The 27,026-nt window shown below is 41.2% G+C and overlaps 1 protein-coding gene across 4 annotated transcripts in view; it reads left to right on the top strand.

Annotated features, from left to right (window-relative positions):
* ZFYVE16 (zinc finger FYVE-type containing 16) overlaps positions 1-27,026 on the top strand; it is a 61,714-nt gene that overhangs the window by 23,423 nt on the left and 11,265 nt on the right. For 2 of the 4 annotated variants that reach the window (XM_062212489.1, XM_062212490.1), the window contains exons 4-14: positions 1,097-1,193; positions 3,767-3,928; positions 6,448-6,590; positions 11,434-11,809; positions 12,742-12,864; positions 14,170-14,325; positions 14,852-15,076; positions 18,343-18,425; positions 19,320-19,424; positions 19,783-19,930; positions 21,985-22,065. In XM_062212489.1, the coding sequence (XP_062068473.1) occupies positions 1,097-1,193; positions 3,767-3,928; positions 6,448-6,590; positions 11,434-11,809; positions 12,742-12,864; positions 14,170-14,325; positions 14,852-15,076; positions 18,343-18,425; positions 19,320-19,424; positions 19,783-19,930; positions 21,985-22,065 (1,699 nt within the window). The remainder of the gene's footprint in view (positions 1-1,096; positions 1,194-3,766; positions 3,929-6,447; positions 6,591-11,433; positions 11,810-12,741; positions 12,865-14,169; positions 14,326-14,851; positions 15,077-18,342; positions 18,426-19,319; positions 19,425-19,782; positions 19,931-21,984; positions 22,066-27,026) is intronic. The other 2 variants (XM_062212491.1, XM_062212492.1) reach the window with 2 other exon arrangements.

The raw sequence follows: 27,026 nt of genomic DNA, 5'->3' as shown, positions 1-27,026 counted from the left end.
TATCAATTTTTTTTAGCAAAATATACTACTTTTAAAAGCTTTCAATAAAGGGGGGCATTTGGCATAATGAGTAAAGAGTTGTTTGCGAGGCCCGCATCCTATATTGGAGTGCCTGGGTTAAAGTTCCAGCCCCGCTCTTCATTCCAGCTTCCTGCTGAGCATACTCTGGGAAGCGGCCAGTGAAGGCTCAAGGGCTTGGGTCTTGGTTGACCATGTGGGAGGTCCAGGCTGAGTTTCCGGCTCCTGGCTTTTGCCTGACCCAACCCAGGTTGCTGTGGGCATTTGGGAGTGAGCCAGTGGATGAGAGCTCTGTCCTTTTTGACTTCCCTCCCTCCTTCTGTTTTTTTTCTCTCTCTCCCCTTTCCTTCCCTCCACCTCTTCTCCCTCTCTGTCACTCTGCCTTTCAAACAAATTTAATGGTTTTTAAGTTTCAAATAAAGAACTACAGAAAGCTGTGTTTTTTGTTTGTTTGTTTTAAGATTCATTTTATTTGTTTGAAAGGCAGAGTGACAGAGAGGAAGAGGAAGAGATAGAGAGAGATCTTCCATCTGATGGTTCACTTGCCAAATGGCTGCAACTGCCAGGCCTGGGCCAGGTCAAAGCCAGGAGCCAGGATCTTCATCCTGGTCTCCCACATGGGTGCAGGGGCCCAAGGACTTGGGCTGTTTTTCACTGCTTTCCAAGGCACATTAGCAGGGAGCTGGATCTGAAGTGGAGTGGCCAGTACTCAAACCATTGCAGGCAGTGGTTTATTTAACCTTTTATGTTACAGTGCTGGCCCCACAAAGTTTTTAAAATGCTTTCCTTAAAGAACCCTTTGTTTCTTTTCCAATTAACAACTTATTTAAAGGATTTTCTTATCGGAGATGGGGTTTTAGCTCATAGAAGCCTCATTTAATTAAAAAAAAATCATGCAGGTACTCTAGCTGCGATTATGGTGATTGAACAGTAATTGATGTAGTAAGGAAGATGGGTCTGGGTTAATTAGGCTGAGAGCGTCACCTTCCTCTGCCCTCGTGTTTTGCTTGAAACAAAAATTTATTATTAAAAATTAAAAAAAATTTAAAAGTCAAATTTATTATTCGATTCTTTATAGGTGTTTTGTGGTGTCTGCTGTAATAGGAAGTGTAAGCTGCAGTATCTAGAAAAGGAAGCAAGAGTGTGCGTAATCTGCTACGAGACAATCAGTAAAGGTGAGTGTCACCCTGACATGTTTTCTTCCAGAAATTGAATGTAGCTTAGAAACAGCTGGGTTGTGACAAAGATAAACTTCTTTATTTTCTTAAGGCAGGGACCTAGTGTTGACTTATCTGACTTAGGTGGGACATCCCAAGGCTTGGTTTCTCTTCTTTTTCTTCCACTCTCACAATTAACACTACCAGTCTGGAAAGGAAGCATTCAGTTTCTGGAGTTCATTAACTTTTAACAGGTACCAAGTCCCTAAATGCTGCATTGCATCTACCTATTTGTTTTTTCATCATTGTTTTCATCTTCATCATCTTAATCTAAACATTTATAGAGTACCTACTTTAATAGTTTCCAATATTACATTAAGTTGATATTAATAACATAAGGCAAGGTACTAGTTTCCACCTTTTAGAAAATAATATAAAATGGGAGTATAAATGATAAGATAGTAATCTATGTCATTTTATAATTTATAGGCTAACACACTATTTGCACATTTTTGTCTCATTTTTCCCCTTCTTAGTTTCAGGGTTGTATGTGTGCACTTCCCATTGTTCCTCTGGCTCTCTAGCTGGCTACCCTTAGCAGCAGTAGTCCTGGTGATTTTCTTTGATTTCTCCAATCTTGTGTGTATGTGTGTGTTGTGTTGTATCTTTCTCCAGAGTACATGTTTGTTCTTTTGAGTACTTCTTGATATATTCAAAGATTTGTTGACCATTTAATTCCCAGCAAATATTATTTGGGCCTTTTTTGACCAGACCTGTACACTAGCTCAGGTATTGTTTCCTATTAGTCAGGAGAATAAATACCTGATAATAATTTGTTTTTCTCTTTTGAATGAAGATAAATTTTTTCAGCAATTCTCCAAAAAACTCTGATGTGAGTCTGTTAGCCTGAGGTAAGCTGCTCTACTCCCTGCTATTGACTTCCACTCTGGAAGATAATAGAATAAAAGTATTTTTTATTTCCATGTTACCATCGTTGTTTATAGAAAGGTTAGTTTAACTACTTACAGGTTTTTTTTGTTTTGTTTTGTTTTTTATACACTGTTTCAGTAGCCTAGAACACGACTGCTGGTGCTGTTAGCCTAGGAAATCTGTTAGAATTCAGAAATTCTAGAGCAAGCTCCCACATATTTATCTCCCTACAGGTCACATTTTGGGGTGAGCATTCTGTTTATGGAGGTCCAAAAGATGAGATATAGGATCACTGACGAGGCTCCATAGGATACTGAGATAAACTTTGGTTTATCAAAGAACATATTGTGGAATGAGTTATTTCATTACCTATTTTATTTATTTTGATGTGGCATATAGTTTATGGTGTTATTTATCATTAATTTTTACACCACAAGAAAACAAAGTTATTTTAACATCTACTGTAAGGTTGAAAATGATCAATGTGATCATTTAAAATAATGTTACTAAGTAAGAGAAGAAAATGGCTCAAGGAGTGTGAGACACATTGAGTGAAAGAATGGAAGAAAATGTTTACTTGAATAGAGATCATGGATGAGAAAGTTGTACTCAGATTGTATACAATTTAAAGAAGCAAGCATGTGAATGCCATTAGGTAGATTTGGGTGAACTGGAAATTGCTTGAAGCCCAGAGTGTAAAATGTTTGGATTTCACTTAATAAAACCCATTTCGTAGGCGTGCTGCCATTCGGTGGTATTTTGGAAGGATTATTTCAGCAGTGGTATCATTTAGAGCAGACTAGTTTGTAGAAATGTGGAAGGAAGAGCTACCAGTCGGGTCCTGTTTTCTTGAATGGAAAATCAGGCACTATTCTGCATTCCGGAGCTCCAGCTGAGCACAAAATAGATGTCCTCTTCTCACGTGGGGAGAGATAAATGCTCAGCAGAGAGGATATCAGATGGTGGTATTGCCCTAAGCAAAGTTTAAAGTGCAGGAGGAATAGATAGTAACAGATGAGCAGCAAGAGGCAGCATCTCTATAAGGTGGTTGGAGTATGGCTCTGTGATAATATCACATGTGAACAGAGACTTGAAGGACGTGAGAGAATGAAGCCAAGTGAGTAGCTGTGGGAAGAACATTCTAGGGAGAGGAAGGAGTGAGAGCAGAGACTCGAGATAAGAGAATACCTGCTTAACTTGTGAAAAAACAAGGAGGCCTAAAAGATGCGATACAACAGGTCACCAGAAGGTGTAGGGGGTAGGGATGCCGATTAGATAGGATCTTGTGAGCCACTGTAATACCCTGAATTATTGCTCCAGTTAGGAAGCCAGTAAAGGATTTTAAACAGAGGAGTAATGGGCAGTGAACTGTGTTGGAAATAGACTCCAGGGATAAAAGAGGATGATTTTCTGTGGTAGATGGGAATCATATGACAACTGTAATACTGAGATGCTTCATTGAGTAGCTCATTGCAGTGGAGGGCTGCCAACTAAAGTGAGGGGCCCATGCTGACCGAACAGTGTCTTTGCCAAGCGCTACTTCTTTTCCTTGATTAGCTATTTAGTGTTCCTTACAACTTGAAAAATGGAAAACTTACTATAATTTACTGTGGAGCTCAAAAGCACCTGAGATTTTAATGCTATTGTTTTCCCCTTTATAGCTCAGGCATTTGAAAGGATGATGAGTCCAACTGGTTCTAATCTTAAATCTAATCAATCTGATGAGTGTGCCACTGTCCAGCCTCCTCAGGAGACCCAAACAGCCAGTGTCCCTTCACCTTCACCTTCGCCAATCTCAGCACTTAAACAACCAGGTATTGAAGGTAACGAGCAGAAAATGCTGTCTTAGCCTACAGATGAATTGTTAGACCAAAGATAAATAATTAAAATAGAAATGATCTAGTGTAGTCATGGTCCAGTCAGGAAAGAGGACGCAGACTAGGTTTCTGGAGGAATGTAATGAGGGTGTTGGTTACACACGCATGTTAGAAGACTGGAAATGCAAAAAAAACACGCAAGTGCTTCAGAGAGTGGGAGCTGTAGGAAGCAGCTACCACCCTGGGGTGGGAGACTGAGCGGGGAGGAGACAGTACTGCTGGAGTTCAGTGCAGGGTGCCATCATGTGCTTGGTTCTCAGACCAGACAGTCGTGGTTTAGAGCACCGCATGGCCAGTGCTGTGTCCTCTGGGGAAATACAAGTAGCAGGGCTGGAGCCATCAGCTGACCTCTTAGGGTTGGTGCTGAGAAAGCTGAAGGAGAGTTCAGGGTGGATGCTGGGAGTGCTGAGAAGCGTGGGACGTGCAGCATTGTCTGCTGCTGCTGCTGCAAGAATCCTGGCAGCAGCTAGAGCAGGAGCAGTCACTTCCCGTGCTTCCCTCTGGCTAACAAGGGAATTGTGCTTCCCAGACCTCCAGCCTGGCATCAGAGAACACCGTACAAGGCTGGGCTTGGGGCTCAAAGACAATAGGTGTAGAACTGAAACATCTCCTTTTCATTAAAAAATCTACTTTAATTGTATATTTTGCCACAATAACAAGCTGCTTTTTAAATCATTTTTTAAATCTTTAAGTTATTTTTTTTAAATAATTTGTTTAGAATCTTTAAAAATTTTTTTAAATTAATTTTCTTGAAGAGCAAAGAGACAATAAGCTTCCACCCTCTGGTTCACTCCCCAAATATCTGCAGCAGCTGGCACTGAGCCAGATTGAAACCAGGACCTTGGAGCTCAATTTAGGTCTCCCATGTGGGTGGCAAGAGCCTAAGTACTTGAGCCACAGCTACTTGAGGCACTACTCGCTGCTTCCCAAGGTAAGCGTTAGTGGGAAGCTGCAGTCAGGAGTGGAGCTGGGACTTGGAACCAGTGCAGGTATCCCAAGCAGCATCTGAGCTGCTGCATCGAATGTCTGCTCTCATTTGGAATTCTGAGTAAAGCCCATGTGTGTTTTTAAACATAATCTCTTAGTCTGTGACATGCTAGAAAATAACTGTTAATAGCAAACTCAGACCTTTTTGACAGACATTTTGGATTTCAGTTTATCACTCAGCAGCTGTTCTTCATTTATTGTTATAACCGAAATAAGGAGATTCAGCAAGTGGTTGTGTATTATATAAGATAGCTGTAGAGATGAGTCAGTGCATGTTTAAAAGTTTTACATATTCTTGGGCTGCACAGCGGGTTAAAGCTCCAGCCTGTAGAGTCGGCGTCCCATATGGCCGCCGGTTCGAGTCCCAGCTGCTCCACTTCCCATCCAGCTCCTTGTTAATTACCTGGGAAAGCAGTGGAAGATGGCCCAAGTCCTTGGGCTCCTGCATCCATGTGGGAGACCTGGAAGAAGCTCCTGACTCCTGGCCCAGCCCCAATCATTGCAGCTGTTTGGGGAGTGAACCAGCAGATGGAAGACCTCCTTCTCTCTGTCTCTACCTCTCTGTGTAACTCTTTCAGATAAATAAAATAAATCTTCTTTAAAAAAAAGCAAACAAAAAAAGTTTTACATATTCTTATATTGACGAGTTAAATTATTAAATCATAAAAATATTGCAAATAGAAGAAAGATACCATACTTATCTCCACCCATATTGCAAAAATATACTTGGATAAAATTCCCTTTTTTAATGTTATCTCTATTGTGTCTTAGGAAGTAGATAATGATTCTTTTGATTGTTTTCATATTATCCTAAAATTATCTGGTGGTAGTTTTCATAACCATTCTCAGTGGATGTTTTGTAAAAAGAGACAACAGATATTTATGCTGATATTTAGTCATTTTCTTCAGATCTGGGAGGAGATGTTAGTAAATATCTGTGAAGTCCGTTATCCACACGATAAGAACAGAAAACGTTGTGCTTCTCTTGCTAAGTAGAAGTTAGGGCGGCCTCTGCTGCACTGCTGACCGTGTTTCCACGTCCAGGCTGTTTTCTTCTTGTTCTCTGTTTCTTGTTGCTTACCTGCCATGCCGTGATCTACTGCCTTTTCACCGTGTCCTAGTCCTTAACCTCACACTTACAAATTTGGCCCCAGTAATACAGGTTGACCTCTTTCCACAGTGTCTTTAAGGTATAGTCTCTACTGGCTACTTTTTTTCAGAGTATGTGACTCCCAGGACTCCCTTTCTATGAATTATATAGAAACACACTCTGCTCAGGGTAGATCAATCACAAAAAGTCTTGTGAATTCAGGGCTTGCTAGTGGACAGCAAAAAGCTTTTGAAATCATTTCGTGACCCATTTGAGTAATCAAATTATTGAATTGAATAATTGAGTTAAATATTGAATAATTAAATTGAACATAGAATGATTGCAATATCATCAGATTAAAATGCTTTACATTTTCAACTGATTGCAGGACTGTGCTCCAAAGAACAGAAGAGAGTGTGGTTTGCAGATGGCATATTGCCAAATGGTGAAGTTGCAGACACAACAAAATTATCAACCGGAGGTAAAAGATGTCCTGATGACTTCAGTCCTCCCTCACCTGATGTGCCGACGGTAAAGAAGCTAAAAAATAATTTATTAATTAAATAAAATTTTATTTTGTTGATAATTCTTTATATGGTTACTAGAGTACATATCTTTTTAACACTTTGAGTTTTCTAAAATTAGAAATGAATAGGCATAGCTTGTTTTTTGCATTTCACTTCACCAATGTTATGTTATTCACAAATTGAAGCTATGTGGCAACTCTACATGGAACATGCCCTTTTATTTAACATTTATTTATTTATTTGAAATGTAGTTATAAAGAGAGTGGAGGAAGGAGAGAGAGAGAGAAAGAGAGCGAGTGAGAGGGAGGGAGAGAATGAACGAGAGAACTTCTGTATACTGGTTTATTCCCCAAATGGCTGCAATGGCTGGGACTGGACCAGGCCAGAGCCAGGAGCCTGGAAGTCCAACTGGGTCTCCCTTGTGGGTGGCATGGACCCAAGCACTTGGGCCATCTTTCCTAGGGGCATTTGCAGGGAGCTGAATTGGGTAATAGAGCAACCAGGAGGCAAACTGGATTTCACATGGGATGCCTGCATCATAAGTGGCTGTCTAACCTGTTGAGCTACAACACGGGCCCCTGAATCACATCTTTTTGGTTGCCATTTTTCCAACAGCTCAGATTATTGTTAGCATTTTGTAACAATGCTATATTTTTTAATTAAAGTATGCATTTTTAAATATAATGCTATCACTTAACACATTATAGTGTAAACATAACTTTTATATTCACTAGGAAACCAAAAATTTGTATGATTCTCTTTATTGAACTGCTAGCTTTATTGCTGTAGTCTAGAACCAAAGAAATCTTTGAGGTATGTCTTATTGATGTAGTGAATATATGTATACATGTATATTTAAAGGGTTCTTTTTAAAAAATTCTAGTGATGTATTTTCATTTTATTTTAAAGTCAGAAGCATACAGATGTCTTCCATATTCTGCTTTATTTCCCAAATGCTCACAACAGCCAGAGCTAGACCAGGCTGAAGCCAGGAGCCCAGAGCACAATCTGAATCTCTCACATGGAAAGTAGGGATCCAACTATTTGAGCCATCATCTGCCCCTTCTAAGGGTGTGCATTAACAGGAAGCTAGGAGCAAAGCCAGGACTCAAACCCAGGCGTTCTGATATAAGATGCAAGAGTCCCAAGCAGTGCCTTAACCGCTGTGCCAGCACCCGCTCCAGTGAATATATATTAGATTTTACTCTTTTCAAATGTAAGTTGATGCCACTGGTTTTCAAACCAGGATTCTTTATATTCCAGGATTCTTTATATTCTTTTTTTTAAGATTTATTTATTTATTTGAAAGACAAAGTTGCAGAGGCAGAGGCAAAGAGAGAGAGAGAGCTCTTCCATATGCTGGTTCACTCCCCAGATGGCTGCCATGGCAGGAGATGCACCGATCTGAAGCCAGGAGCCAGGAGCTTCTTCCAGGTCTCCCACACAGTTGCAGGGGCCCAAGGACTCGGGCCATCTGCTGCTTTCCCACACCATAGCAGAGAGCTGGATTGGAAGTGGAGCAGCCAGGACTAGAACCAGCGCCCAAATGGGATGCCGGCACTGCAGGTGGCAGCTCTACCTGCTGTGCCACAGCGCCAGGATACCTGTGTTCAGTACCACAGCCCATCTCAGGATACCTGTGTTCAGTACCCAGCTCCATCTCAGGATACCTGTGTTCAGTACCACAGCCCATCTCAGGATACCTGTGTTCAGTACCCAGCTCCATCTCAGGATACCTGTGTTCAGTACCACAGCCCATCTCAGGATACCTGTGTTGAGTACCCAGCTCCATCTCAGGATACCTGTGTTCAGTACCACAGCCCATCTCAGGATACCTGTGTTCAGTACCCAGCTCCATCTCAGGATACCTGTGTTCAGTACCCAGCTCCATCTCAGGATACCTGTGTTCAGTACCCAGCTCCATCTCAGGATACCTGTGTTCAGTACCATAGCCCATCTCAGGATACCTGTGTTCAGTACCCAGCTCCATCTCAGGATACCTGTGTTCAGTACCCAGCTCCATCTCAGGATACCTGTGTTCAGTACCACAGCCCATCTCAGGATACCTGTGTTCAGTACCACAGCCCATCTCAGGATACCTGTGTTCAGTACCACAGCCCATCTCAGGATACCTGTGTTCAGTACCATAGCCCATCTCAGGATACCTGTGTTCAGTACCACAGCCCATCTCAGGATACCTGTGTTCAGTACCCAGCTCCATCTCAGGATACCTGTGTTCAGTACCACAGCCCATCTCAGGATACCTGTGTTCAGTACCACTGCCCATCTCAGGATACCTGTGTTCAGTACCACAGCCCATCTCAGGATACCTGTGTTCAGTACCACCGCCCATCTCAGGATACCTGTGTTCAGTACCCAGCTCCATCTCAGGATACCTGTGTTCAGTACCACAGCCCATCTCAGGATACCTGTGTTCAGTACCACAGCCCATCTCAGGATACCTGTGTTCAGTACCATAGCCCATCTCAGGATACCTGTGTTCAGTACCACAGCCCATCTCAGGATACCTGTGTTCAGTACCCAGCTCCATCTCAGGATACCTGTGTTCAGTACCACAGCCCATCTCAGGATACCTGTGTTCAGTACCACTGCCCATCTCAGGATACCTGTGTTCAGTACCACAGCCCATCTCAGGATACCTGTGTTCAGTACCACCGCCCATCTCAGGATACCTGTGTTCAGTACCCAGCTCCATCTCAGGATACCTGTGTTCAGTACCACAGCCCATCTCAGGATACCTGTGTTCAGTACCCAGCTCCATCTCAGGATACCTGTGTTCAGTACCACAGCCCATCTCAGGATACCTGTGTTCAGTACCACCGCCCATCTCAGGATACCTGTGTTCAGTACCACTGCCCATCTCAGGATACCTGTGTTCAGTACCCAGCTCCATCTCAGGATACCTGTGTTCAGTACCACGGCCCATCTCAGGATACCTGTGTTCAGTACCACAGCCCATCTCAGGATACCTGTGTTCAGTACCCAGCTCCACCTCAGGATACCTGTGTTCAATACCATAGCCCATCTCAGGATACCTGTGTTCAGTACCCAGCTCCATCTCAGGATACCTTGTTCAGTACCATGGCCCATCTCAGGATACCTGTGTTCAGTACCACAGCCCATCTCAGGATACCTGTGTTCAGTACCACCGCCCATCTCAGGATACCTGTGTTCAGTACCCAGCTCCATCTCAGGATACCTGTGTTCAGTACCCAGCTCCATCTCAGGATACCTGTGTTCAGTACCACAGCCCATCTCAGGATACCTGTGTTCAGTACCACCGCCCATCTCAGGATACCTGTGTTCAGTACCCAGCTCCATCTCAGGATACCTGTGTTCAGTACCCAGCTCCATCTCAGGATACTTGTGTTCAGTACCACCGCCCATCTCAGGATACCTGTGTTCAGTACCACAGCCCATCTCAGGATACCTGTGTTCAGTACCACCGCCCATCTCAGGATACCTGTGTTCAGTACCACAGCCCATCTCAGGATACCTGTGTTCAGTACCACAGCCTATCTCAGGATACCTGTGTTCAATACCCAGCTCCATCTCCAGACTCCTGCTAATGCAGATGCTGGTGGGCACCGTTGATGGCTCCAGTGATAGGGGTTCCAGCCACTCACATGGGAGACCTAGACTGAACTCCCAACTCTCTACTTTGTCCTCGCAGTGGGGGTGAACCAAGGGGTGGGAGCTTGCTTGTGTGCTTTCCTCCCCACCACCCCATGCTGTCTCTCAAATAAATTTTTAAAAACTTTTGAAGCTGGTGCTGTGACATAGTGGACTAAGACTCCACCTGCGACATTAGCATCCCATATGGATGCTGGTTCTAGTCCCAGCTGCTCCTCTTTCGATCCAGCTCTCTGCTGTTGCCTGGAAAAGCAGTAGAAGATGACCCAAGTGCTTGGGCCCCTTCACCCACATGGGAGACCTGGAGAAAGCTCCAGGCTATTGTCTTCGGATCGGCCCAGCTCCGGCTGTTGTGGCCATTTGGGGAGTTAACCAGAGGATGGAAGACCTTTCGCTGTCTCTCCCTCTCTCTGTAACTCTAAATCAATGCATAGTTTTTTTCTTTAAAAAAAAAAAATTGATGCTGTGCCTTTAAAAATTAAAGGGCTTTATTGAAGCAGGTTTAGGTAGTTTATTCTAGGTGGTTTTTGTCACGGACTGTGTACCTGTCTGCCTCCTAACCTTTCACCTCTCCTCATGCCTTTTTCCTTTCTCTACACACCCAGTGACTTTTTAAGCTCTGATGAGAAGAGGACGGCCATGGACTGAGCTAAGCTTGCTCATTCTGTGATATGTACAGGATCCTGAAGTTCTTTTTGCCACACCACAGTGCCAGCCCCCTCAAACATACCTTTTTAATAAGTAAAAACTGAGGTAGGCATTTAGCCAAGCAGTTACGATGTCAGTTAAGATGTGAGGCCGCCGTGTGCAGTGCAGGCATCCCATGTAGACGCCAGTTCGAGTCCTAGCTGTTCTGCTTCCAATCCAGCTCTCTACTGTGGCCTGGGAAAACAGTGGAGGATGGCCCAGGTCCTTGGGCCCCTGCACCTGTGTGGGAGACCCAGAGGAAGCTCCTGGCTCCTGGCTTCGGATCAGCACATCTCCAGCCATTGCTGCTATTTGGGGAGTGAACCAGCAAATGAAAGACCTCTCTCTGCCTCTCCTTCTCTCTGTATGTAACCCTTTCAAGTAGACGGATAAATCTTAAAAAAAAAAAAAAAAAGAAAAAAAAAAGATATGTTTGGCTATAGAACACATTTCATTTTTCATAAGAGAGCGTGAACTGATTTGTTTACTTTATCTGTATTTTACAGATGGCAAACACAGTGGATCATGTCCATTCTTCTACAGGGGAAAAACCGAACAATGAATTAGGAGATACTACAAAAACCGAGATAATTCAGAGTCCTGTTTCTCAGGTTCCTTCTGTGGGAAAACTGCCTGTATACGCAGGAACGGAGCGCTTGCCTCCTCCCGCTTCTGTACTAGACGATGATGTTTTTACAGAAAGTGAAGAGCCTTCTGCCCCTCCTGCTGTCCCAGCTAACAGCACTAGGCCTGCTGCGGGTACTTCAGACTACCAGCTCCTGTGTGGGATTGAAAAGTGTGTTTGCAGTAAGGTTAGTCTGCTACCTGATGATGAGGACAGTTTGCCCCCACTTCTCATTGCCGCTGGAGAAAAGGGATCAGGTAGGCCAGCAGTTACTTCAATTTAAAAATAATTTCTTACAAATTATGTTAATGGATTTTATCTATGATATATGAAATGCATTTTTTAAAGAGCATGCTTCTTTAAGAAAAGCTTGTTAAATTGACAGAGCTAGGAATTTTAGTTCATGTCTGCTACTTACTACATATATAACTTGAAAGATGTTATTTAATCTCGCTGGGCCTCGGTTTCCCTAGTGAAAGAATAGAACCCAGTTGATCTTTGGGGTCCTCTTCAAGCTGGAGCTTCTGTAGCTAGCTCCTAGCTCAGGGTGGTTCTCTGTAATGGACATTTGTCACGTTGGCATTATGTTGCCTTGTCCAACATGAAGAGGTGGTTCTTTGCGTGACGATTTGGGGAGTGAAACTCAGGATGTCTGTTGTATCAGCAGGAGCCATTTCCAAAGTGAAGTAGCTGTAGTAGAGAAACAAAGTGAGCTCTGTTCTGTGCATACCATGTCTGTTTGCCTATTGATTGTCAAGATCTTTTTTTTTGTGCCACCTGTCACTGGCAGAGATAGACGAAGCAGGCAGGATGTGTAACTTGGGTCTAGACTAATTTTACGGACTTGTAAATTTCAGAAGTTATCAGTGGAGTAACTGGCACACTGGAATCCTTTTTATAAAAGAGTATTAAAACTGTGATGGTGGTAAATTATATTAATAGGCTATTTAATAAATATATGAAATATATTCTATATATGAACAGATTGAAATTTATTTGCAGTACATTATTGACTTGGGTAGAAAGTAAAAATGAATGTATCACAGTTGTCCAGGGTATTGATTGATTTTATGAAACATGATTGCTTTTGTTAAATTTGATGGGCCATTGGTAGATTTATATATTTTTTCATTATAAGTGTGTTTAAAATGATATTTATCCTGATTAATGTATAATTCTCATTATTTAGTGCCCTTAGTTGAAGAGCACCCATCTCATGAGCAGATCATTGTGCTTCTTGAAGGTGAAGAGGGTCGTCCTGTTACATTTATCCTAAATGCTAACCTCCTCGTGAATGTGAAGTTAGTATTTTGTGAGTAGTGGTTCATCTTTCTTTGCCTAATTGGTAAGCGGGATTTCTGAAGTAATTTTATCTTCAGGTTATATTTGGATTTGCCATAGTGAAAAATTAGTAGCATTGTACATTGGTTTTTCAGCCAGATATAACTATATGTAAATTTTACAAATTTATATTCAGTGGGATTTGAAATGTGAGTTTACAGATTTACTGGCATTAGTCTTAGGTTAAGGTCATGGGCTCAAAGCTGAGTTGTATTTGGATTTTGCGATACAATTGACTTGTCTCCTATAGCTTTTAGGTAACTTGAAACCTGGTAATTGATATAAGCAAGAATCCTGGTTTAGCGACAATAAAAACAGTTTTATGAGTGAATGTTTGGCTTAGCAGTGAGAATAGTGGTTAAGACACTTGTGTCCCTTATTGGAGTTCCAGCTCCTGACTCCAGCATCCCGCTAATGCACACTGTGGGAAGTACCAGTGATAGTTTGAGTGATTGGATTCCTGCCACCTACATAGGAGACCTGGATGGAGTCCCCAGCCACCTGTTTTAACCATCACCATTCCTGGCCATTGCAGGCATCTGGAGAGTGAAGGGGGCGCTGTCCTCTTGCCTGTGTCTCAAATAGGTCATTTCTTTTTGAAAAAGATAGTTTTAAAGTAGGTGTGTCCAGCTCTCTGCTGTGGCTCGGGAGTGCAGTGGAGGATGGCCCAAGTGTTTGGGCCCTGTACCCCATGGGAGACCAGGAGAAGGACCTGGCTCCTGGCTTCAGATCAGCGCGATGCGCCAGCCGCAGCGCGCCAGCCACAGCGGCCATTGGAGGGTGAACCAACGGAAAAGGAAGACCTTTGTCTCTGTCTCTCTCTGTCTCACTGTCCATTCTGCCTGTCAAAAAAAAAAAAAAAAGTAGGTGACATGTGACCTAGTTGAAAGTGAAGAAATAAATAACCTTAATAATAAGTAAACCTCACTAGTCATATAAACTTTTCATTCCCTTTGAAATTAACCTGATTCTTACTGCTTTTCAGTATATGAGAGTACTTTAAAAAGTTTGTGGAAAAATGGAATTAAAAGATAATGTGCATTTCCGCAAACCTTTTATAATGCCCTTATACTATTGTATCTTTTATTTTACTGTTATTTGTTAATTGACTTCATAGGATAATTATTTTTATATGAATCTGATACAATTCAATTTTAAATTTTTATCAGGAGAACTTTGGGAAAATAATAAATCAGAGAAGGTGTGCTTTATGAAAAATAATTTATTTTGGTTAGTAGAAGTTAACGTTTATGACTGTATGTTTCTATCACTTAAGATTCCTCAGACAAATATTGGTACTTCTCAACCAATGGATTGCATGGCTTGGGACAGGCAGAAATTATTATTCTGTTGTCGTGCTTGCCAAATGAAGATACTATTCCTAAGGACATCTTCAGACTGTTTATCACCATATATAAGGGTGCTCTAAAAGGTACTGCACTTTGTTTTGAATTCTTCAGCCAGGGCTGGAGCAGTTAAAGGCATTTCTGCTTCGGGCTGTGCTAATTGTACTAAAGATTTAGTTTATGGGGAGATTGCTGATTTCTTAAAAGGTCTTAATCGTTACTTTCAGTCTCCTTAAGTCTAGCACTCAGTGTGAACAGTGAGTAGACCAAAACTTTTTATTATAAAAATGAAAATATATTTTCCTTATTGAGTTTTTGATGTGTCTGTATGCTCTTACTGACTATACAGTGAGAGACATGATAATTTTTCATTTGACTAAGCAGTGAGGAGACACTAAAGGCATGTGTGGTTGGAAACATTTGCAGATTTTTGTTTACAACTTCCGATGTCTAGAAGTAATTGAACTTTTTTGCACAGAGGGTACTTCTTTAAGAGTAGATAAAAGTATTTTTCATTGCTTTTGACTTAAGAAAGCTTATTTGAATTCATTATATTTCTTCAAAATATGTAGTAAACAACTTAAAATTGTTGTATGATGAATTTATTTCCAGGAAAATACATAGAAAACTTGGACAATATTACATTCCCTGAGAGCTTTCTAAATGACAAGGACCATGGAGGATTCCTGTTTATTGCGCCTACTTTTCAGAAACTTGATGATCTCCCCTTACCAAGTTGTCCTTTTCTTTGTGGAATTCTTATTCAGAAGCTGGAGATTCCCTGGGCAAAGGTTTTTCCCATGCGTTTAATGTTGAGATTGGGTGCAGAATATAAAGGTAAGTTTAGAATTATAAGTTATATTACATATTTTCAAATATAAGATTTTAGAAAGTTATTACACTTTATTAGTGGAACTACTTTTGTTATGGTATTGTGGGTTTTTTTAAGGATTATTTATTTGAGAGACAGTATCCCTCCACTTGTTCACTCCCGAAATGCCTGCAGTGACTAGGCCAGGCTGAAGCTGGGAACCAGAAACTCCATCTTTGTCTCCCAAGTGAGTGGCAGGGACCCCACTGCCTGAGCCATCACCTGCTGCATCCCAGGTGTACGATGGTAGGAAGCTGGAATTGGAAGCAGAGATGGTCCTTGAACCCAGCACTCTGATATGGAATGTGGGCATTACGCATGGTGTGTTAACCACTGCCCCCAGTGCCCACCCCTGAACTTACCTTTTAACTCCTTTTTTCCACAAAGCATTTTGAAGTACATCTTGTATTTTGTTTCTGATATTAATATTTGAATGCTATTTTATGGAAGATTATGGCAATAACTGTCAAATTTTAAATCATTATGGAACATTTAATCTGTAAGTATGGCCAGTATTTTGGCCGGTAGAACTTCTAGGTAGCAAGGTTTTTTTCTCAAGCTGAAGATTGGGAAATCTTGGAGCAATGTGAGAGACTTCTCAGAAGATCACGGGAGTTGGAACTGTGAAATTGTGATGAAGGAAAATCACCAGTTATACATAAAAGTTAACTAGTTTCTGATATATTCTGATGTTCTACTAGATTTTAGATAGAATGGCACTTTGATATTATTAGGTCCATGCCTCTTTAGACATGAACTTGGGTCTGTGTGTGCATATGATACACAGATGATGCACAAGTAGAAAAAGCTGGTGGCAAAAGTTAAAGTTCCAAGATCTGATTAAAATCCTAAAATGATTAAATTAGTGATTGCAAATGGAGAGTGTCTGCTTTATGCTGACATTCCTTTTTTAGAAGAGTATTAGATGAGATGAGATACCATAGTGCTTTAAATAAAATCACCTTAGGCCTGCGCCGTGGCTTAACAGGCTAATCCTCCTCCTTGCAGCGCGGCACACCGGGTTCTAGTCCCGGTTGGGGCGCCGGATTCTATCCTGGTTGCCCCTCTTCCAGGTCAGCTCTCTGCTATGGCCCCGGGAAGGCAGTGGAGGATGGCCCAAGTGCTTGGGCCCTGCACCCGCATGGGAGACCGGGAGAAGTGCCTGGCTCCTGGCTTCGGATCAGCGTGGTGCGCCGGCCGCAGCAGCCATTGGAGGGTGAACCAACGGCAAAAAGGAAGACCTTTCTCTCTGTCTCTCTCTCTCACTATCCACTCTGCCTGTCAAAAATAAATAAATAAATTAATTAAATAAAATCACCTCTACCCGATGGTGAAGGGTGCTCTCTCATTCATACAGATTGGGTACAAAACTTTGGCATTTACATTCCTCATGTCCTTTTCATTTTAATGGCTTTTTAAAAAATGATTTATTTACTTAAAAGGCAGAGTTAGAGCGAAAGGGAGAGCCAAAGATCTTCATCTACCGTTTCACTTCCCAAATGGCCAGGCTGGGCCAGGCCAAAGCCAGAAACCGGTAGCTTCTTTAGGGTCTCCCATGTGGGTGCAGGGGCCCAATCACTTGGGCCATCTTCCGCTACTTTCCCAGGTGCATTAGCAGGGAGCTGGATCAAAAGTGGGGCAGCCAGGATGCGAGTTGGTGCCTGTATAGGATGCCGGGTTCGCAGGAGGCAGCTTTACCTGCTATGCCACAGCTCTTGGCCCCCATTTTAATGGCTTTTCAAAACTATCTTGTGGTTTCTTTCCAGTCTAGACCCTTTGTCCTCCAAACTTAGTTGCCCTTTTTAAAAATCACAAAGTACTTCAGCAAGCATGTATTGCTCTAAGTCTTTAAATTACTAACAGATAATTGTCAGGTATGTGACAATTTGAAGCAAGTTTATGTAGTAGATATTAGAGGTTTAATTTAATTTTGAGTGAAGCTGAGAACTGAAGGTTAAAAACACTGCTTCTTACACTGTGGAGATAGTCTCGCCTTCTTTTCTTTCACTTTTCTTTTCTTTCAGAGTGCCTGCTGCGTTGCCAGTAAGTCATCTTTTCCTGTTTGGTGTTCAGTATTTGTAGTGTCCTTGAGAGAGAGAGAGAAAAGTAGTTAGATGACAGACCCTGTGTCCCGTTCTCTCTGCTGCATTGGTTTCTCTGACTGCAAGTGCTCCTTTCATCATGCTAAGAACTGTAAAGGTTTACTAGCATTCATGGATTAACATAATTACATGTAAATTATAAATGCCTTAGATGTCTTTCTTTGGAGAGAGAAAGAGAGAGAGAGGCTGTGGCATAGTGGGTAAAAACCGCCTCCTGCAGTGCCGGCATCCCATGTAGGCACCGGTTTGAGTCCTGGCTGCTCCACTTCTGATCCAGCTCTCTGCCTGGGAAAGCAGTGGAAGATGGCCCAAGTCCTTGGGCCCCTGCGCCCACGTGGGAGATCTGGAAGAAGCTCCTGGCTCCTGGCTCCGAATTGGTGCAGCTCTGGCCATTGCGGCCAGTTGGGGAGTGAACCATTGAATGGAAGACCTCTCTTTCTCTCTTTGCCTCTCCTTCTCTGTGTAACTCTGACTTTCAAATAAATAAATAAATCTTTCTTTTTTTTTAAAGAGAGATTCCATCTGCTGGTTTACTCCCCAAATAGCTGGCCTCCCATGTGGTTGGCAGGGATCCAAGTAATTGAGCCATCTGCTGCTGCTTCCCCAGGCACATTAGCAAGGAGATGCATTGGAAGTAGAGCAGCCGGAACTTAAACTGGTGCTCATGTGGGATGCCATCAGCTTAACTGCACTAACTGTACAGTGCTGGCTGGCCCTTGTGTTTATTTTTAAATTATCCGAACTTTTTACGCATCTAGCCAATTATTGTATTTTACTCCCCATAATTCTGCAGAAACAATATGTATAATGAGAAGATTAAATACTTTGGGAGGAGGTAAGGCCAGTGTCACATCTGTTTCATCAGATATTAATTTAGTCACTGTGTGTTTCACCTTTCTCATCTACAATACTTTCTCATTGTGTTGTGCAGAGTTTAAATAAGATAATGTATGTACAGTTCCCAGTCCAATATAGCACGTAGTAGAAACATAGTAAGGGCCACTTCCTCGAGAACCAATTAGATTGTATTTATAGATAATGTTTACTTGAAAGATGAGAATTAAAGGTAATAAATTCAAGCCTTTGTGGGTTTCTGTTGGCATTAACCTGTTGTCCTTCCTTATATATAGCATATCCTGCCCCACTTACCAGCATCAGGGGCCGAAAGCCTCTCTTTGGAGAAATAGGCCACACTATCATGAACTTACTTGTTGTAAGTAATTGGTGTTCTCATACTGTTACCTTAAAATTGCATTTAGCAAATTTCACACATTTGTTTTCCTGCTTTAATGGCACATTTGGTATAATAAAAATTTATCTATAATAAATCCTAATTTGCTCAACATAAATGGGCTCTGTTTGATGAATTGCTGTTTTAGAACATAGTATTTCCCACCTTACATGCAACTGATTTGAACTCCCAGGTAGTGTGTTGTGCTTCAGGTTTTCATGTGTAGGGAATAGGAGAACCCTACATGGGCTTCTAGGGTTGTTGGAGCTTTCATGAAAGTATTAGTAAATTTAATTTGTTTTGTGGCTTTTGAGCAGTTTCTGTTTTTAGTTTCCTCTTTTGTGTTGGGAAGAATTGGATGACGTGGAGTAATCCAGTTACATGGAGTTGTACCTTTGGTTTTTGTAATTTTGAATTTCAGAGGATTCACTTTCAGTTTTCCATATCTGCTTGTGATTATAAAGTAAATTGAAAGTATGTCATTGTAAAAAAAGAAAAAGAAAAAAGGAAGGAGGAGTAGGATGGGAAGTATCATGTTCTTCAAACTGTATATATTAAATACATGAAATTTGTTCCCTTTATATAAATGAACATGTTTTTAAAAAGAACCTTTTTCTACCTCAGAAGAGCTGTAATTAGAAAGAGGAGATACCCCAAAATACCACAGAATTCTTCCTGAGAATGATATTCTTTATTACTGTTGTGGAGTAGCAGAAAGAATTCTTTTTTAGGTGGGTGTTGGCCTTTTAGAAGGCATTTTGATAGTTCTGTGTCAGAAGCCTTACAATGACAGATGCCCCTGGGAGATGTGATGGATGGGTAAACTCTCCCGGGTGTGGTGGTTCAAGGATTATGGAAATATGTTATCTTATTTAGGACCTTCGAAATTACCAATATACCTTGCATAATATAGACCAGCTGTTGATTCATATGGAAATGGGGAAAAGCTGCATTAAAATACCTCGGAAAAAATACAGTGATGTAAGTATAATTGCATTGTTCAAATTTTAAATTAAATGTTATAACTCTTTAAAATTGTGTCAAATTATTTTTTGTTTTGAATTAGACCCATAATGGCAGTAAATACTGTTCTTAAAACTTTATCATTTGTTTACACACAAGGAACTTGTTTAATCCTGTTTTTTCATCTTTTGTCCTTATTGTTTGATTTGTTAATTAGGATGATTTTATTTTAAAAAATTTGTTTCTCTCACATTCCCAGGAATTTGTCCAGATTAAAGCTTTATACTTTGGAAGCTTGTCAGTAAAGTGATTCTTAGAATAGACATAAAATGTTAAAAGTGATTCTGAATAGGTGTTGCTATTACTGTCTTTCCAGGTAATGAAAGTGATCAATTCTTCTAATGAGCACGTCATCAGCATTGGAGCGAGTTTCAGTACGGAAGCCGACTCTCACCTGGTCTGTGTACAGAGCAATGGAGTTTACCAGACACAGGCCAGCAGTGCCACAGGCCAGCCCAGGAAGGGTAAGCAGCGTGTTCCCAGCGCTGACTGGTACAGCCCCCTCAGCTTCCCTTCCTTTCGGAGGGAAGTCTGCCTGTCTTACCTATTTGCTGAACTGATGGTGGTAAAACCGTATGCCTGGGAGTTCAGCTGCATACCTGGAAGTTTCAGCAGTATTGCTTCTAATCTGTAGTTTTCTCTTGGGCTCCATCAGGCTTGAAGACTATATTCCTTTTGAAGTCTCTAGTGTCCGGACTCCACCCTGGAGTAATTTTTCTCCGGGATAAGGTGTTTTCAAATTTGTTCCCTCTCTGCTCCCGCCCTCTTATTTAAGGAAGTGCAGACGGGGTAGGGATAAGGAGAAAGGTGATTCAGAAAACCGTAAATGTGGTGGAGTGAGCAGAACTGTGGATACCGTCTGCACTCTGGCTTCGTGGCCTCCGTGCTTGCTGCAATGCCAGACCCTTGGAGCGGAGTGCCTAACAAATGCAAGTGCTTTGGACATTAATGCATATTATAGAAGAGCATATTGGAAGTTGTTTCACATTCTGACTGCTAATGGAACGTTGTCCTCTAATTGTAGCAGTAGTATATAGTCATCCTTTGATATCCACCGCGTATTCATTCCAGAATCCCCAGATACAAGGCATAGGTGTTTGCATATAACCGTAAGACTCCCACACTTCCTTTGTATGCTTGAAATCATCTCTAGGTTACATACATAGAATGCAGTGTAAATGGTTATTTATTTTTTAAGAGAATAATGGCAAGAAGAAAAAAATCTCTACTTGTTCAGCGCAGGTGCATTTCTTTTAAAAAAATTTTTTTTTTAACCTGTGATTGGTTGACTGTGTGGATGCATAGCCCGTGGGTTCAGAGAGGGCCAACTTTGTAGTCACTTGTGGTGAGCTTGAAAAATACGTATCAAAAAGTCAAAAGGAGAAAAGCACCAAGATATGGCCATAGCAGACATCCTCTTACCTTCTTCTCTGGCACCCAAACTGTGTGTTAATCAGTTATTTTTCAGAGACATTTTCTGCTTTGATGTATGTCTAAGCAAATAACATGCCTGCACATAAATGTATCTTCTCTTCCTTTCACTAGATAAATCGTAACATTCATTCTATTTGGCATGTTGCTTTTTTTCGGTAACACAACTTAGAGATAATTCTTTGTTGCTTTCACATTCTGTGGAGCTTTACATTTTATATGTGTAAATCATTTAACTGTCTTACTGAGAGTCATTATCATTAACCATCAGCTATTTAAAACAAATGCTTCTCTAAATAACCTTGTGTGTATGCCATTTTATGTACATTGAACCTATCTATAGGATAAGTTCCTGGCTGTAGAGTGGATGTGTCAAAGGATACATTTATTTGTAGTTTTAGTAGGTAATTACCAAGTTAAATCTCCATTGAGACTGTTTTGATTTAAACTTTTCACAGTTCGACCGGTGCCGTGGCTCACTAGGCTAATCCTCCGCCTTGTGGCGCCGGCACACCAGGTTCTAGTCCTGGTCGGGGCGCTGGATTCTGTCCCGGTTGCCCCTCTTCCAGGCCAGCTCTCTGCTGTGGCCCGGGAGTGCAGTGGAGGATGGCCCAAGTCCTTGGGCCCTGCACCCCATGGGAGACTAGGAGAAGCACCTGGCTCCTGCCTTCGGATCAGCGCGGTGCGCCGGCTACAACGTGCCGGCCGCGGCGGCCATTGGAGGGTGAACCAATGGCAAAGGAAGACGAAGACCTTTCTCTCTGTCTCTCTCTCACTGTCCACTCTGCCTGTCAAAAAATTTAAAAAATTTAAACTTTTCGCAGTAGTGAATGTTTAATTTCCCACACTCTCACTAACACAAACATGGTCATTTAAATTAATATTCTTATCATTTATTAGATACAAACATTAAATTGTTTCATACCATGTTTTAATTTAGGGGACTTGGTTTTTTAATTCATTTTCTAAAATAAGTGAATAGATAGAATGTTTATTAAGCACTTAAAATGCACACGTTGCACATTCAATATTTAACCAACATAAAAATGAGCATGTTAAAACATAAATAATCGTTTTTCATTATCAGTGACAGGTGCAAGTTTTGTGGTATTCAATGGAGCACTGAAGACATCTTCAGGATTTCTTGCTAAGTCCAGCATTGTTGAAGGTATGTGTTTCATTTTTAAGATTGTTTTAATATAAACTTGTTTTTCCATTGCTTTAAAAAAATTGGGGGGGGGGGGACTGGTGTTGCGTCATAGTGGGTAAAGCCGCTGTATGTGATGCTGGCATCGCATATGGGCGCTGGTTCAAGTCCTGGCTGCTCTGTTTCCCATCTAGCTCCACGTGATGGGACTGGGAAAAGCAGTGGAAGATGCCCCAAGTCTATGGGCCCCTGCCACTAAAGTGGGAGACCTGGATGTACTCCTGGCTTCAGTTTGCCCCAGCCCTAGCTTTTGTGGCCACTTGGGGAGTGAACCAGCAGATGGAAGCTCGCTCTCTCTGTTACTCTGACTTTCAAATAAATAAATAGATCTTTAAAAAAACTTTTTAATACCTTGCACGAGAATGTATGTAAGTTATAAGGCACAGTATCATAAACTTAAGTGAAATCACCATCTAGCCTAAGAACTGGAGTTATTTATATGTATTGAAATGCTTCTGTCCAATAAGAAAGATAATCTCCTATATTTTTCCTGAAGAATTAAAGTTTTGCCTTTTACACTTAAGTCCTTAATCTATTTGGAGTTTTTGTTGGTGTATTTTGGTGAGGTAGGGATCCAGTGGCATTTTTCTGCATTGGAGTGGGAGGTAACCCAGTATCAGTGATTGAAAAGTCTCTTTTCCCCAATAATCTTTAATGTCACATAATACATTTTCCCAAGACGCTGTTTCTGGTCTCTGTTTAGCTTTTGTTTTGGCGAGTGTATTTAACCCTGTACAAGGACCATACAATCTTTTTTTTTTTTTTTAATTTTAGCTTTTTTTTTGTGGAAAACATCAAATGTATATAGAAGTGAAAAGAATAAAAAAGCCCATAATGGAGCCATCACTCACCTTTTTTTTTTTTTTTTTTTTTTTAAGATTTATTTTATTTATTTGAAAGAGTTACAGAGAGAGGTTGAGACAGAGAGAGAGGTCTTCCATCCGTTGGTTCATTTCCCAAATGGCTGCAACAGCCAGAGCTGAGCTAATCTGAAGCCAGGAGCCAGGAGCTTCTTCCAGGTCTCCCACGTGGGCCCAAGGACTTGAGCCATATTCCACTGCTTTCCCAGGCCATAGCAGAGAGCTGGATTGGAAGAGGAGCAGCTGGGACTCGAACCAGCAGCTATATGGGATGCCGTTGCCGCAGGCCAGGGCTTTAACCCGCTGCGCCACAGTGCTGGCCCCAACCATTACTTACCTTTAACAATGATCTGGGGGCCGGAGCCATAACGCACTAGATCAATCCTCCGCCTGCGGTGCCGGCATCCCATGTCGGCACTGGTTCTAGTCCCAGTTGCTCCTCTTCCACTCCAGCTCTCTGCTGTGGCCTGGGAAGGCAGTGGAGGATGGCCCAAGTCCTTGGGTCCCTGTACCTACATTGGGAGACCGGGAGGAAGCACCTGGCTCCTAGCTTCAGACTGGCGCAGCTCCAGCCATTGTGGCCACTTGGGGAGTGAACCAACGGAAGGAAGACCTTTCTCTGTCTCTCTCTCTCTGTAACTCTGCCTGTCAAATAAATAAATAAAAATCTTTAAAAAAAAAAGATCTGTCTTCATACCCCTTAAGTACTTTGACCTCACTGGATTATTTTTATGATACCATTTCATTTGTAGGTATTTCAGTATATAGCACTAAAAGTACCGTTTCAGAAACATAACCCCAATGCTGTTATCATACCATAATATTTATCAGTAATTCCTATTTATGAAGTATCTAATCAGTGGTCACATTTTCTCTGTTGTCTCACTTTTAAAAAAAAAAATTTGTTCAAATCAGAATTCAAATTATAGCCTTTTCTTTTAAGCTTCAATTTTCTTTTTTAATTTTAGGATCAACTTGTAGGATTTACATTAAGCCCATTGGAATTATTTTTAGGATTGCATAAAATCATTGGCTTAATTTTGAGAAAATTGGCATATTTCCCACTTGGAGTATTCTTTTCTATGAATGTGGGATTTTTAAAGTCTTTCAATAAAATTGTAACATTTTTGGCTTAGAATTTGTGTATCTTTTCTTATTCCTGCACCTTGTATGCTTCATTACTGATTAAATTATATATTTTGAAAAATTTTGACTGGGCTGGTAAATAAAAATAAATTTTTTTAAAAGATTTATTTATTTTACTTGAAAGTCAGGGTTACACACAGAGAGAAGGAGAGGGAGGGAGAGAGAGAGCGAGCGAGCGAGAGAGAGAGGGGTCTTCCATCTGCTGGTTGACTCCCCAGATGGCCACAACGGCCAAAGCTGTGCCGATCCAAAGCCAGGAGCCAGGATTTTCTTGTAGGTCTCCACACGGGTGCAGGGGCCCAAGGACTTGGGCCATCTTCTGCTGCTTTCCCAGGCCATAGCAGGGAGCTGGATCGGAAGTGGAGCAGCCGGGTCTCAAACTGGCTCCCATTTGGGATGCCAGCACCACAGGCAGCAGCTTTACCAGCTACACCACAGCACTGGCCCCATTTATTTTTATTTTATAAGTACCTACATAGATAAACTCTGATTTGTAATTTATTTGTAGATTCTTTTAGTTTGTTTTTTTTTGTGTGTGTGTGTGTGTGTAGCTAATTATACCGTGCAATAAGATAATTTTGCTTGTTTCTCTCTAGTTCTCTTGTATTTTCATTATTTCTCCTGGTTATTGGCTAGGACTCCTAATATAAAAGAAGCATTGATCATGAACACTTTTCTTTCTAGACTGATGTTTATCAGTTCATGGCTTTGAAAAAGAAGTGAACTTTATGATCATTTCTGTGTGCCATATCTATTCTGATGTTAGCATGTGAGATGCCCAATTATATTGACCTCTTGTATATCTTCCAAGCTTTTGGGTTTTATTGCTAGGGTGTTTTGTTGCTGGTTTTGACTTTGTTCCAGTTTTCTGGGCACCAGTTTGCTCCGTGACCTTAGAACTAAGACGCATCTAAAAAGAGTTGTTTGTTTTCAGTTTGTTTAGTATTTTTGCTTTTGTTCTGAGGATAGGAATGTTGACTTCTAAACTCTTTACATGTTGTCCTGGGAGTTGGAAGCCTGTTAGTGTCTTTTGTAAAACAATTCTGATGGCTTTCATTTATCTGAACCTGTCTTTGATTCATTCTCATTTCTGAAGGATTTTTGCTAGCCATACAATTTTGCTTTGAAGTTTTTTCTCTTAGTATTTTAAAGATACCATTTTGTTGTCTTCTGAGCACCAGATTCTTTTCATTATTACTATTATTTTCTGGTTTTATTGTGGTAAAAATGTTACATGAGGTCTACCCTCATGACAGATTTCAAGAGTGTGAGACGTTCTTGTTGACTATGGTTACAAATTGCACAGCAGATCTCTAGAGTATGGAATGAAGCTTTGTGCCTGTTGATCAGTAAGTCCCATCTCCCCTGCCCAGCTCCTGGCAGCCACCCTTCTACTGTTCAGGTCTATACATTCCACTACAAATGTTTTAGATAACTCATAAGTTGAGGCATGGTATATTTGTCTTTCTGTGACTGGGTTTGCTTAGCACAGTGTCCTGAAGGCCCATCCGTGTTGTTGCATATTAGGGAGTTCCTGCCAGTTTAAAAGTTGAATGACATTCCGTTATCTCTTCCTCTGTGGCTACTGTAAATATTGGTGCAGTAACATGGGAATGCTGATCTCTTTTTGAGATCTTGGTTTCAGTTTTTTTGTGTAAGTATACCCAGAAGTGGGATCCTGGATTGTATGGTAGTTACATTTTGATCTTTTGAGGAACTTCTGGCCTCTGTTGTTTCTAATGAAAAGTCAGCAATAATTCTGTATTTGTTTCTGTGTATGAATGTATCCTTTTCCTCAGCCTGACTTGGAGAAATTCTTATGCGTTTGTTTTTTACCAGCCTAATTGTGATTTGCCTGGATGTCACTGCTTGCATTTATCCTGCTTTGCATTTGTTGAGCTTCTTGAATATATATGAAGGGTCTTCAAAAAGTTCATGGAAAATAAGTATTGTGAATAAGTTGTGCATGGATTGCAAAGATTTTTGCACAAAGATAAATTGATCTTTTAATTTAGTTTTCTGTGTTTTTGAAGTACTCTCACATGTCAATATTTTTCATTAAACTTGGGGAATTCTTACCTGTTTTTTTTCTCTCCAGATTTCTCTTCTCCTTCCAAGACTTGGACCCCATAAGCGTGTGTTTGTTGTGTTGGATTATCTCACATTACTCCATCAGTCATTGATACTCTGTTAATTTTTCTTCAGTCTTCTTGTATTTTTCTTATTGGATTATTTTTATTGGTCTCTGTTTGTGTTATCTGGTTAGTTCTTTTCTATCTTCAGTTTATTAAGCCTGTCCATTAAGGTTTTAATTTTTTTCAGATGCACTTTTCCAGTTCTAGCATTGCTTTTTGTTTCTTTTCCAGGTTCTGTTTCTATGTTAGCATTTATTATGTGCTTATTCATTTAGTCCCTGTTTGCTTTTTATTGTTTGAATGTTCCTGTTGGGCGTGTGCATGTGTTTGTCATAGCTTTTGTAGAATGTGTACTCAGATAGCTATCTCAGGGTTGGTTTCAGTTGCCTGTGGGGTCGCGTGTTCCTGTTTCTGTCTAGTAATTTTTGATTGTATATATTATTGCTTTGCTATAGGATTTCAGATTTTATTAGCTTTTTCTGAGGAAAGTTTTTTTTTTTTAATTTTTATTTTTGGACAGGCAGAATTAGACAGTGAGACAGAGAGAGACAGAGACAAAGGTCTTCCTTCCATTGGTTCACCCCTCAAATGGCCACTACGGCCGGCACTGCGCCGATCCAAAGCCAGGAGCCAGGTGCTTATCTTGGTCTCCCATGGAGTGCAGGGCCCAAGGACTTGGGCCATCCTCCACTGCACTCCCGGGCCACAGCAGAGAGCTGGACTGGAAGAGGAGCAACCGGGACAGAATCCGGAGCCTCGACCGGGACTAGAACCTGATATG

Source organism: Lepus europaeus, chromosome 15, assembly GCF_033115175.1.
Source record: "Lepus europaeus isolate LE1 chromosome 15, mLepTim1.pri, whole genome shotgun sequence".
Classification (NCBI taxonomy): domain Eukaryota; kingdom Metazoa; phylum Chordata; class Mammalia; order Lagomorpha; family Leporidae; genus Lepus; species Lepus europaeus.
The sequence above is the reverse complement of the archived record's forward strand: the minus strand, read 5'-3'. Positions and strand labels throughout refer to the sequence as shown.